The 12,503-nt window shown below is 43.8% G+C and overlaps 1 protein-coding gene across 7 annotated transcripts in view; it reads left to right on the top strand.

Moving 5' to 3' along the window:
• Positions 1-12,503, top strand: part of Drp2 (dystrophin related protein 2) — a 54,782-nt gene that overhangs the window by 25,923 nt on the left and 16,356 nt on the right. For 5 of the 7 annotated variants that reach the window (XM_031367730.1, XM_031367750.1, XM_031367757.1 and 2 more), the window contains 11 exons: positions 1,754-2,022; positions 2,365-2,511; positions 2,959-3,037; positions 5,027-5,087; positions 5,427-5,488; positions 6,840-6,914; positions 7,935-8,136; positions 8,329-8,414; positions 9,212-9,372; positions 9,640-9,806; positions 11,625-11,736. In XM_031367730.1, the coding sequence (XP_031223590.1) occupies positions 1,754-2,022; positions 2,365-2,511; positions 2,959-3,037; positions 5,027-5,087; positions 5,427-5,488; positions 6,840-6,914; positions 7,935-8,136; positions 8,329-8,414; positions 9,212-9,372; positions 9,640-9,806; positions 11,625-11,736 (1,421 nt within the window). The remainder of the gene's footprint in view (positions 1-1,753; positions 2,023-2,364; positions 2,512-2,958; positions 3,038-5,026; positions 5,088-5,426; positions 5,489-6,839; positions 6,915-7,934; positions 8,137-8,328; positions 8,415-9,211; positions 9,373-9,639; positions 9,807-11,624; positions 11,737-12,503) is intronic. The other 2 variants (XM_031367740.1, XM_031367778.1) reach the window with 1 other exon arrangement.

Raw genomic sequence — 12,503 nt, forward strand, 5'->3', positions numbered from 1 at the left:
AGAAAGAGAGAGAGAAGGGGGAAGAGGGAGAGAGAAGGGGGAGGAAGGAGAGAGACAGAGACGCAGGGGGATAGAGACAAAGAGAAGGACACAAGTGAATTGAAGTACCTCAGGGAATGAGAGCAGTGTGTCCTTTTGGAATGTTGTTTGTGACCCGAGTGACAACCCAGGGCTGTACTTAACTTCCCATGTGATCTGCACCTTTGTTTTCATGTTTGTTTGTGAAGATACTAATGAGTAAAAGTAGCATAAATCGAAAACATTAGAAAATAATCTGTTTTATTCCAACATGGAGGGACATTGGCAATACTGGTAACAAACAGCCAGCAAATAAAGCTATCTATCTTAACATCTAAGAGTGAGTTTTGAAATGAAAATTGATTGTGGCTTGTCACCTCTGATCTTGGTGACATCTGGGCCTGACTTCATAGGGAGGGCCACTTTCTGTTTAGATTCCAATAAACAACCAGTGTGGCAACCATGGAAGTTAAGCCTGAGTGGTGATCTAGCAAACCCTTCCAAAAAGAATCCTCAACCCTGCCACGCGAAGGAAATAGACTAGAAAGAAGTCCTCATCAGTGGAGTCCTTTGTAGATTCCATCCATGGTCTCTGTTTATTTCTGGTCTCTCAGTAGACCAGTTAGTACATAAATTGCTGCTCCATGGGCCCTGAATAGGGCAAGCTCCAGAGAGAACAAGGCAGTTCTATGAAGCTTAGGACTATAGAGTAATCCTCTCTCAACAAATTAGTCTGGGGGACAAAGAGGAAACCTAAAAGTGAGGAGGAGTAGAAAAGCTGGGAGTATTATACCAGACTCCAGAGCTGGGGCCTCCAAAAAAAACCCTTCCTTTCTTTAGATTCTAGCAGACACTAGTGCCTAAGTCATTTCCCAGTGGTATATGAATAGGGCTAGACGACTAAGTTTCACTACACTTCTTAAGATACTTTATTCACTGTTTATCTTACCATTTAATAATGAGATGTAAAGGTAGGAGGCACTAAAATGGTCTTATGTAGCAGTTATAAACCAACAGATGATAAAATTGCATAAAACTAAATGACTATGTATGCACATGTTCAAAAATGAATATAGGTTAAACTAGGGAGCTCTGAAAAAAATTAACAGATTAGGCCAATGCCAAAATCCCACTTGGGATATGACACTATCAGGTTACAAGACATTACCAGTTTAGGAAAGAGTGAGGAAATACTGATATTATTATGTATATTGAAAAGCTAATCTATAATACTCTTAAGATAAATAGTTTGTAGAAAATCTCTGAATGCGGTGCTAGTGAGTTGGCTCACCTGGGAAAGGTGTGTGCCTCGGACCCTGACATGAATTAAACCTCTGGGAGCCACCTTGTAGAAAGAGAAGGCCGACTCAGCAGACTGTCTTTTGACTTCCACACAGACACTGTGGAGCATCCACAGAGAGGGGGGGAGGGAGGGAGGGAGGGAGGGAGAGAGAGAGAGAGAGAGAGAGAGAGAGAGAGAGAGAGAGAGAGAGAGAGAATGTATAAATACATAAATAAATGTAATTGAATTTTAAATCCCTGAATGTGCAGAGGGAGCGCAACCATGGAAATATATATGTAAGTATGAATCTATATATATAACAAGCACACACCCGTGTGTCCCCAAATCCACATTTATAAACAAGCATTTGATAAGGGGATGAATATGCCTTGGTTTTTCTCTGAGTTGCCTCTGCTGAGTTAGCTTGACTTGTCTTCCTGGTTATCCTCACAGATACCTCCCCCAGACAGCGGATTCAAAACCTTAGTCGCTTTGTATGGAAGCAGGCAACAGTGGCCAGTGAACTGTGGGAGAAGCTGACAGCCCGCTGTGTGGATCAGCATCGCCACATTGAGCATACTCTGGAACATCTGTTGGAGATCCAAGGGGCAATGGAGGAATTGAGCAGTACTTTGACCCAAGCAGAAGGAGTGCGAGCCACGTGGGAGCCCATAGGGGATCTCTTTATTGATTCCCTCCCAGAGCATATCCAAGCTATCAAGGTATGTAGGGATCCTTCCCTGACTGAGACCTGATGTCCTTTTACAGTGCCAGTGTTCTTTCTGCTGAGACTTAATTGCTAAAAGATGTCAGCTGAGCATCTTTTAGTTATAGGTTGGATTGGGGGCTGGTTGGTCTCTTTCTATGCTTTTCTGAAATGAATAGAAGAAAAGGATAAGACCAGTGACCACTCATGTCTCAGTTTATTGCACAAATGGCCAAGTAGCTAATAAGTGTTGTTGAAAGTAACTCTGTACAGGGAAAGGGGAGAGTTCAGGTGACTGAGTAATGTGGCCTCTTCCCTACTCTGTCCGATGTGGCACTTGGGTTCTGGTTTTTCCTAGTTATTCAAAGAAGAATTCTCTCCTGTGAAAGATGGGGTGAAGTTAGTGAATGATCTGGCCCACCAGCTTGCCATCTCTGATGTACACTTGTCAATGGAGAATTCAAGGGCTCTGGAACAGATCAACATCCGGTGGAAACAGCTCCAGGTAGAGGAACATGCTGAAAGGAGCTTTGGGGAGGCATCTTGGTGTGGCCAAGCGTGTGGGGCAGGGTGGAAGGGAAGTATATGTAGGCCCAAAGAATGCCAATGGTTTGGAAACGAAAGCTACCCAGGAAAAGATTGGTAGAGAGGTAGGGGTCAGAGAATAAGCTTCTCACCTTCAAAGCTGCAGGTAGTGGCTGAACTAGAAGAATGAAAGGGACTTGTCCAGATGTAAACACACCGATTAGACTGGAGAGAAGTACTATGGCTTGGAACTAAGAAGGCTTTTCTCTGATCCTTGTCAGTGCTGGAGGAGGGTGGGGGTTGGGTGACCACGGGTGATATTGGAACAGGAGAAAGGCTGCCTTATGAGAGAGCTCATAAAGATCCTTGGAGGCAACTGAAGATTCCACAAGAAGTGGCTAAAAGTAACCCATTCCTCTTTCCGTAGGTGTCAGTTGCTGAGAGGCTTAAGCAGCTCCAGGATGCCCACCGGGACTTTGGGCCTGGGTCACAGCACTTTCTCTCCAGTATGTGAATCAAACTAGACTGCATAAAGCAGAACCTCAGCCATTTTCCAAGAAAATTTCCTGTTGTCTGCTAGGAGTCTGTTGGGAGGCCAGGACGTTTCAGCATCCAAGAAGCAATGAGGAGAAAGCTGTGCCATGTGGTGGTTAAAAGAGCAGCCTCCCCAGTCAGAGAGTACTGGCTCAGAGCGAACTCTGCCTCAGCCTCAGAGCTGTGCAAATATGAAAACTCGGTGTAACTTTTTGAACCTCACCTTTCCCACCCGAAGGGGAGGGATTTCTAGCTCTTTAGGTTTTGAAAACTAAACAAGCATATTTGTGCAACAGTATTCATTGTGAGCCAGGTACTTTTCTGGGCGCTGGGGCCATGCTGGTGGAAAATAATCCTTAGATCTGGAAAGCTCATATTTTAGTGGAGGAAACCGGTCATAATCAAACAAGTAGCCAGGTATAAGAGAAATTTGTGACAAGTGCTATGGGAAATATTAAAGCAAGGAAGGCATGACTGGCGGGGGGGTGGGGAGGACTATACTTAAAGGAAAGAGACACTGCAGAGGTCTCACTGAGAGGGTGACAGTTTTACAGAGTCCTAAAGGCTATGTGAGAATGGAGCACGTGTGGTTAGTGGGAAGAGATACTGCAGAGCTCTCATTGGAAAGGTGGCAATTTATAGAGCTCGAAAGGCAATGGAAGAAGGACCATATGGATATCTGAGTGAGCACACTAGGCAGAAATTCTAGCCCTTAAAGCAGGGGCTCAGAGATGTGTGCCGGGGAACAGCGAGGAGACCTATAGAGAAGAACGCAACAGAAAGAGCAGAGATGTTAGAGCACAGAAGGCCTTGTGGGTAAAAGGGAGAACTCAAGATTTTACTCCAAACACAACAGAGGAGTTTTGATAGGGTTTGAGGAGTGGGGTGACATGATGTGATTTATCACCGTGATCATATCAGCCTGATGGTCAGAATAGATTGATGGAAGCCAGAGTGGGAACAGAGAGACCTCTCAGAGTTTACTGCACCGTAATCCATGTGAATGGGTGATGCTGGCCTAGACCAAGGAGGTAAGAATGGAGATGTCAAAAATACGCAGAAAGGAAACTTCGATATGGACACAAGGCATGAGCATGATATCAGGCACATAGGAGGAGCTCAATAAACATGCTTCACATTTTTGTCTTTATAATCAGTTCCACACAACTAAGTCTGCTGAGGAGTCTTGTAGTCAGGAAAATTGCAGTGAGTGAGCCAGGTAACCTGGGCATCTCCTCTTAGGATCTCAATGATGTAAACAGAGAGTTGAAAGAGTTCCTTATAAGAGATACATGGGCAGCATCACCCCCCTCTCCCCCACAGATCTCAGAAGGTTGGCATTCTAGGGAAAGGCTTTGAGCCTCGAGAGAAAATAGTATTTCATAGCCACAGGGGCAGTTCAGCCCCCTGCAGCTGAATAGGGAACAATGACAACCTGCTTAGGGAAAATGAAGTATTCCTTAGGGTCATGAAGTATTCCTGTTCATGTTCTAGCCCTGTTTCTGGTTCCATAGGCCATTAGTGATAACCTTTTCCCCTGCTCTTGCATCAAGAAACAACATGTGTTTCTTGTCAATGCCACTCCCTGGGAGCTGTTAATGGTTGGAAGTGAACGTTATTTCCTTTTGTGTTTAACCACCTTTGAGGAAGCATAATGTTTAAGAATGACCAAGATGGACTGGAGAGGTTGGTTAAGGGCACTTGGTTCTCTTGCAGAGGACAGAGGTTCAATTGCCAACCCCCACATGGTGAGTCCCAACCATCTCTAAATCCAATTCCAGGACATATAATGCCCTCTTCTGACCTCTGCAGGCACCAGGCACACATGTGGTGCATATGCCTACATACAGACAAAACACATCAATGAAATGAATTAATCTAATTAAGAAATCTAATTTGAGAATGGCTAGGGTGCTTGAAGAATACTAGTGGCCAGCTTTCTTTCTCTTCTTTTTTAACAGCTTCTGTCCAAGTTCCCTGGGAAAGAGCAATTTCTCCCAATAAAGTCCCCTACTACATCAAGTGAGTGTTCGTCAGAATCAGAAGCTTGTCAGTCACCTGTGTAGCGCCTCCATCTCCTGTCTTTCTGCTACCTAACTCTGTCACTTCTTGTGCATTAAGATTCCCCTGATTAGTGTAAAGCTTCCTCCAACTTGTAAGAAGTGCTAAGGTTCTGCCTGGGTGATGGTGAACTCTGATGTATCAGGATCTTTAGAGTTTATATTTGCATTGTGTTGCTTCTTGCAACCAGCCTTTCACTAACTGATGTGTGTGTGTGTGTGTGTGTGTGTGTGTGTGTGTGTGTGTCTGCAAAGGATGTTGGAAATGCGATGTTGGTGCTATTGATGCTTTTGTTTGTAGCCACCAGGCTCAGACCACATGCTGGGACCATCCCAAGATGACTGAGTTATACCAAACCCTAGGTGAGAATACAAGGTTCCTTTATGGGACGGGAATCTGTACCATTGTCTTTGTTGTGTATTCCATCAGTGTATGAATGAATGAAGAGCATGTGCCATATGCACAAAATGGAATTATACCCTTTAGCCTTAAAGCATTCAGGTAATGTAGATAAACCCAAAGAATGTTATGCTAACTGAAATAAGAGATGCAGTGGTCACAGGCCACCATTTCAATTATGCAACGAGAATAGATCCTAGAGATCTGCTGTATGAAATAATGTGTATAGTTAATAGTACTGCTTTTAATGTGTCAAGTTTTAGTAAGGGGATAATTTTATATTAAGTATTCTTACCAGCAACATACCACTACTAATAGTAATAATAATAAATAAGAAGTTGGGAGGAAACTTTGGTAACAATGGGTAAGTTTATGATACAGGTTGTGGTAATGTATACTTATCAAGCTATATATACTAAATACTGGCTCCCTAACTGCCACTTCACATATAGCTTCTTGCATGTCCATTGTACTTCAATAAGGTGGTTTTAAAAAACATAAAACAGCCCCTCTGCATCTTCCTCAACAGCATATTCTCCATTTCCCCCTGGACCATTTTAACATCATTAGGGAGCTATGCTTGAAGGCATGAAGTCTAATCTGATTTGAAAGGCAGTCTCTGAGCTGCAGTTAGGGAGACTCTTTCATGCCTTATCTTTGCCTACTAGGAGAAAGATAGCATATGTCACAAGTTTATCCCTGTGACTACGCTTAGAACACTTCCACTGTTATAGGGGATACCATTGAATATAGCCTTTCTTTACCTAGTCTATTCCTGATAGGCACATGGGCCTCTAGCTTAGAGTGACTATGTGCAAACAACACTGCTGAGGAGTTCTTGTACGTGGCTTCTGGTACATGTGTGCAAGAGATTTTCCAGGGCATACTTTTTAGTATGTAGGTCATAATATTATTTCAGCATGCTATAACAACCTTCTTCAAAAGCTGAAAGAGACTGGGAGTTATCAATGGATATTTAGCAAGGGTCAGGTTTGCTTTTAATTTTATACTTTTATTTGTATTAAATCTAGTAAAGAATTGCTTTCTGACGTGTGTATATATTGGTTCGTGATACAAAATACATTTCTTACTTTGTAAAAAAATGTTTGCCCATCACTGCTGTGGCCTATATAGTACGTTATGGAGGGATGGATGTGTTCCACTTCATTGCACAATACCAAGTTGTTTCCCTGTGTGATCTCATCAGCGCACACTTCCACTAACAACCCTGGTTCGTGCATATCCTTGTTGACATTTGTTCCACTTCACAATTCTCCGATCTAAGTGAGTCTCTTTCATTTTTTTTTTTTGCAGCCGATCTGAACAACATTAAGTTCTCAGCTTACCGCACCGCCATGAAGCTCCGCAGAGTCCAGAAGGCGCTGCGCTGTATGTCTTCAGTTCTTCTTTCCCATGGCTTTCGCCCCCTTCCTCCTATTCCCCACCTGTCTGCTTCTTCCCATTTTCATCCCACCCTGGCTAGAGCTACTGATTGTTTTTGATGGCAACACTATAAATACTAGGACATCTTGGCTAAGAAAACTTGATATTGCCATTCCCCCACCACCACCCCCTAAGCCCCGGACTTGTTTTCAAAGTAACTCCACAGCTATCCAAACTGTAGGGTTTTTTTCCCCTAGCCAGCTTAGGTAATCAAGAAACTTTGCTGTGCAGCAGGCAGTATCTGCTTCATGGTCGGCCATCTCGGGCTTATTAGGTACAGCAACAGAACTGTTAAAGCAAGTTTCTGTGGTTAGTCATCGGCATGCTGCAGACGTGGTGTTGTCCCTTCTGGCCTTGCTCAGGAGTGCTGTTCATTTCATCTTTCTGTCCCAGGGCTCTAGCTAGGCTGACTCAACATCACAGGTAATTATGTCTTCCTGCTCTATGACACACTCATCCAGCCATGAACTACTCTTTGTGAGCAGGACTAAACTTCCTAGAACAGGGCTCATGAACAAATATGTTTTCAATCGGGACTGATATTGGGCTGAGGGTTTGGCTTGGTGATAAGAGTGCCTCTTATGGACGAGGCCCAGGGATCAGCCGTCTGGACCTCCAAAATTATTTTAAAAAGATGAAACTTTGGCAAACAGAGAAACTTCAAGCGACATAGGATTCCTCTAGAGTCAATACAGTGCAGGAGATGTGCTCATTCACGTCTCACTGTTTTCTCAAAATGGATCTGAAAGAACCTATGTAGACAGAGATGTGCTATGTTAACTTGAGCGACCTTTGGTGCCTTGCTCTTCCATAGGATGGGAGTCATGGTAAAGGGCAAGCTTATGGCAGACTTACAAATGGTTGCTCCGGACTTCATACCAGATTTGGTGATGCGGTAGTCTTGCCTCATCAGATCCCTGGGCTTCTTCTTTGGGCTCCATCTTCCTTTTCTTCTCTCCTTTCCAGTGGATCTGGTAACGTTAACTACAGCTCTGGAGATCTTCAATGAGCACGACTTGCAGGCCAGTGAACATATAATGGATGTGGTGGAGGTCATTCACTGCTTGACTGCCTTGTATGAACGACTGGAGGAGGAAAGAGGCATCCTGGTCAATGTGCCACTGTGTGTAGACATGAGCCTCAACTGGCTCCTCAATGTTTTTGATAGGTAAAAGCTTTCAGTCCTGGAAACCTTCTCAATTAATCCAATGGGGCATCTCCATTGGCCATGGTGGGAAGAGATTGCTCCCATGGTATACTTGGATCAAGATAGCTTAGAACATGGGCCAGTGAGAGTAGATGGCCAAGATGTTAACCTTTCACATATATTCATGTTTTCTATTTCTTCCTGTAAACATAGTGGTCGCAGTGGAAAAATGCGAGCATTGTCCTTTAAGACTGGCATCGCATGCCTGTGTGGCACCGAAGTGAAAGAAAAACTTCAGTGTGAGTACAACTCCTGCATCTGCAGTGATGTTGAGTGGGGGGAGGGGTGTTGCAAGGGTAGAAAGGAGGGAGGCCATAGGATAAGCAGAGTTTCGATCTTGTGACTCTGCAGAAGGGGACTTGGTCACGTGATGATTTTCAGTTCCCAGGTGCATTTTCCTGGGACACAGGTGAGGTTTTCTGTTGAGGGGTTTGGTAAGGTTGCTGGCCTGGCCTTGAGGAGCTTCTAGAAGAGCCGCTCTCTCTTGAGCGTGGGAAAAGCTGCCCAACCTGTGTTTCCACACCAAGGAAGCACCTGCTTTCCCAGTCCTGGAGCATCTGTGTCTGTTGCTACCCTTACTTAACTCTGTCTGCTCACTCTCTGTGCGCTCTCTCCCCTTCTCTGATCTTTTCTTTTCTTTTCTCTCTTTCTTTCCTCTCTCTTTCTCACTTCCCCCCCTCTTTCACTCCTGCCTCCTCATTGATATCCATTTCTTTCTTTCTTTCTTTTTTCTCCTATACTCCTGTGTTTGTCTCTTTATCACTCTCTCCTCTGTTCTCTCGCTCCCTGCCCTTTCTCTTCCTTTCCTTTTGCCCTTTTTGTGTGTGTCTCATTCCCCAACCCGAACTCAGGAATGCTCTTTTTCAAACCCTTGGAAATTGAGATAGGGGATGAGTTTCTGGATTTTCCACTTTCAAGTTATCAGTTCAACAGTGCAGTGTGCTCTTTCTCTGTCATCCTTTTCTGCTTCTTCCTCCACGTACCACTCTCTGGTCATTCCTCAATTGGGTCTGGCTATTGTTGATGATGGACCCAGCAGATCTCTTCAGCCAAGTGGCCAATTCAGGCAGCCAGTGTGATCAACGCCATCTCGGTGCCCTGCTTCATGAAGCCATTCAAGTGCCCCGTCAGCTGGGTGAAGTGGCAGCATTTGGGGGCAGCAATGTGGAGCCCAGTGTCCGAAGTTGCTTTCGCTTTGTAAGTATGGAGCTGTAGCTTCAAAGAGGGAGGGAAGTAAGATGGAAGGGATGGTGAGTAGAACAAAGGGAGACCAGCCTCTTAGCTTTGGGTGTAATGTACTCAGAGGTACTGGAGCTCTTTTGACATGGGACAACAGAACGGTTCTCTGGAGTATAGAGTGGGAGTCCTGCACGAAAGGGTGCTGGTTCCCCTGCTACACTAGATGCTGGCACTCAAGCAGCAAGGTATTTGTCTTTCTTTCATTTGGACTTCTTATTTCTCTAGAGCACTGGCAAACCAGTCATTGAAGCTTCCCAGTTCCTGGAGTGGGTCAACTTGGAGCCGCAGTCTATGGTGTGGCTGGCTGTTCTGCATCGGGTCACCATCGCTGAGCAAGTGAAACATCAGACCAAGTGCTCTATCTGTAGACAGTGCCCCATCAAAGGGTTCAGGTATGGGATACAATACCTTCTGGGATAATAAAAATGTCATGGAACACAAAAACTGGGTACAGAACAGCATTGTTTAATTATTTTGCTTTATGATTTATCATAAAGTGTGTTGTTGTAACCTTTTTATTGAAAATGTTTAACTTCTAAAAATTAGAAAGGAAATAGTTTTTGTTCTAATTATAATAAAAAGTATGACACGTTCTTAAACATAGATAGTAAATGTGATAAAAATAATCTATATACTGAATGTTGTATCAGCATATATAGTTCACTATCAACTCCTCAGAATGAAAGAAAAGAAAAACTGATATCATTTGTCATATAAATACTGCCCCTCCCACTCTGCACACACATAGCTGACCAGTAGGCTACACACAAGAGATCCCAGTACAGTGAGAAGGAGACACACGCTCGCATACAGTGTTTATAATATTCCCACTCTGCAGCTCACATATCCCTAATCTAAAAACCAGAGGGGCTGGAAAGAAAGCTCCAAGGTTAGGAGCACTGGCTGCCCTTCCAAAGGTTCTGAATTCAGTTCCCAGCACCCACATGGTAGCTCAGAACCATCTATGATGGGAGCAGATGCCCTCTCCTGTTGTACAGATGTTCATGCAGACAGAGCACCCATATGCATAAAATACATACATAAATGAATCTTTAAAAATCTGAGATCTATAGGCAACGCTCTATCAGGGATTTCTGGGTTACCAGATACTCAGCCAGCAAAGCCTGAGCAAATATGGCCAGCATTTTACATAAAGGAGACCCAAGCAGTCCCATACATGTAAGTAACCTCAGAGGCATGAGTAACCTGCAACTATGCAGCTGAGAATGGCTATGAATGAAGCCTAACACGAAAACCAACTTACATAACACATGACGACTTTTTTGTAAGTCAACTGCACATTCCTCTCCTCTATAAACCTCGTAGATGAGAATATATTACAGTGTCGACTGACTGCAGCACACTGTGCATACCCAGGGAGAAGCTTAAGGGATAAAACATTATTGGCATTCATTTGAAGCCTCTCGGATTATAATCCACTCCTTCCTCCACAAAGCTAACTGCTCCCGTAAAATGCCTAAAGTTTGTGAATGTGCTGCTGAGGATAGAATTCAGGGTCTTGGGCATGCTAGGCAAGCACTGAGTTCCAACCTCACTCCAGTCAACCTTTTAGCTTTTTAGAGTACTAACATATAACTGTCTTTACAAACGCTCTGCTTTTTATAACTTGAGTAAACTACCACACCAAGGTGAAATGTGACTGTCCAAGGTAACCTGGCTATTTAGCTGAAAACCCAGGGATATCTATTGAATTACCTAAGGCTAGGCATTTCACTCTTTGATGCTACCAGGACTAGGAAAATTTACCTTGCCTTTAAAAGGAGATGGGGAGAACTGTCCTATATTCTGTAATAATATAAATTGCAGTTATTATGAAGAACCTTTGAAAACAACCTTCAGTCAACTTAACCACAGCTAGTGAATAAGTTGCCTTCATATGGAGAGTTTGACTTCTCCAGAGTAGGGAGGGGACCTTTGGGACCATCCTTGTTTAGAAAGCTACCCACAGTGAGATGTTTATTCTTACCTTCCCCACCACTCCTAAGACCTGGCTGACACAATGCCCTTTTCCGCACTTTCTGGGATCTGAGACCCGTGGTTTACTGTGGGATTTGTGGTCTGTATAATAAGGCTATTCACCTGTTGAGGTTGAGCCCCACTCCCTTCTCTGTGTGTGTTTGGATTGTGGAAATGGTGAGGTCACTGTGGTTCACTGGATTATCTTCATGACCATATTTTCTCTCCCCAAGGTACCGGAGTCTGAAACAGTTTAACGTGGATATCTGCCAGACCTGCTTCTTGACAGGCAGGGCCAGCAAAGGCAACAAGCTCCACTATCCCATCATGGAGTATTACACACCGGTATGGAGCCTCTTCACCGGGTGGGACGGGCTTTGATCCTCTTTGCACAGCACTGGCACACAGGAGTCAGCTCTCCTGATGGAGCAATATCCAAACAATAGGGGTTCGCTGGTTTGGGGATTCAAGTCCCTCTACTCTTCCATCACAGCTTTTCTGACACTGGAGCCATAGCTGCCTAGGGTGCTCTGGGCCCTAGTCATTTAATTGGCATTAACTGGTTTTTTGTTTGTTTGTTTGTTTTGATTTATTGGCTGATGAAGAGCCACTTTTGTGTTTAGTTTTCAGCTTGACACTGGTATCCCTGCTGTATCTAAGGACTTGGGTGCCTCATCATGTGCAAGTTTCAGAAATGTCCTGAGCTCAGTGAGCTAGGAGGCATGCATGCTCTCATGTGCTGTAATTTTTAGCATTTACCATGAGGATAATTCACATAATAACACCTTGCTGTGTAGACTTTGTTTATTCCTGTTTTGATAAATTAATTATCACAAAACAAATACAGTACTTCCTATATAATTATAGTTTTGCTATCTATAGCTTCAGTTACTCATTGGTGATTCAAAACTATTAGATAAAAATTTCAGTATTAAATAATTTATAAGCTTAAAATTCTTTATCAGCTGGGCAGTGGTGGCACACGCCTTCAATCCCAGCACTTGAGAGGCATAGGCAGGCAGATTTCTGAGTTCAAGGCCAGCATGGTCTACAGAATGAGTTCCAGGACAGCCAGGGCTATACAGAGAAACCCTGTCTCCAAAAACCAAAAA

Source organism: Mastomys coucha, chromosome X (assembly GCF_008632895.1).
Source record: "Mastomys coucha isolate ucsf_1 chromosome X, UCSF_Mcou_1, whole genome shotgun sequence".
In the NCBI taxonomy this organism is placed as follows: domain Eukaryota; kingdom Metazoa; phylum Chordata; class Mammalia; order Rodentia; family Muridae; genus Mastomys; species Mastomys coucha.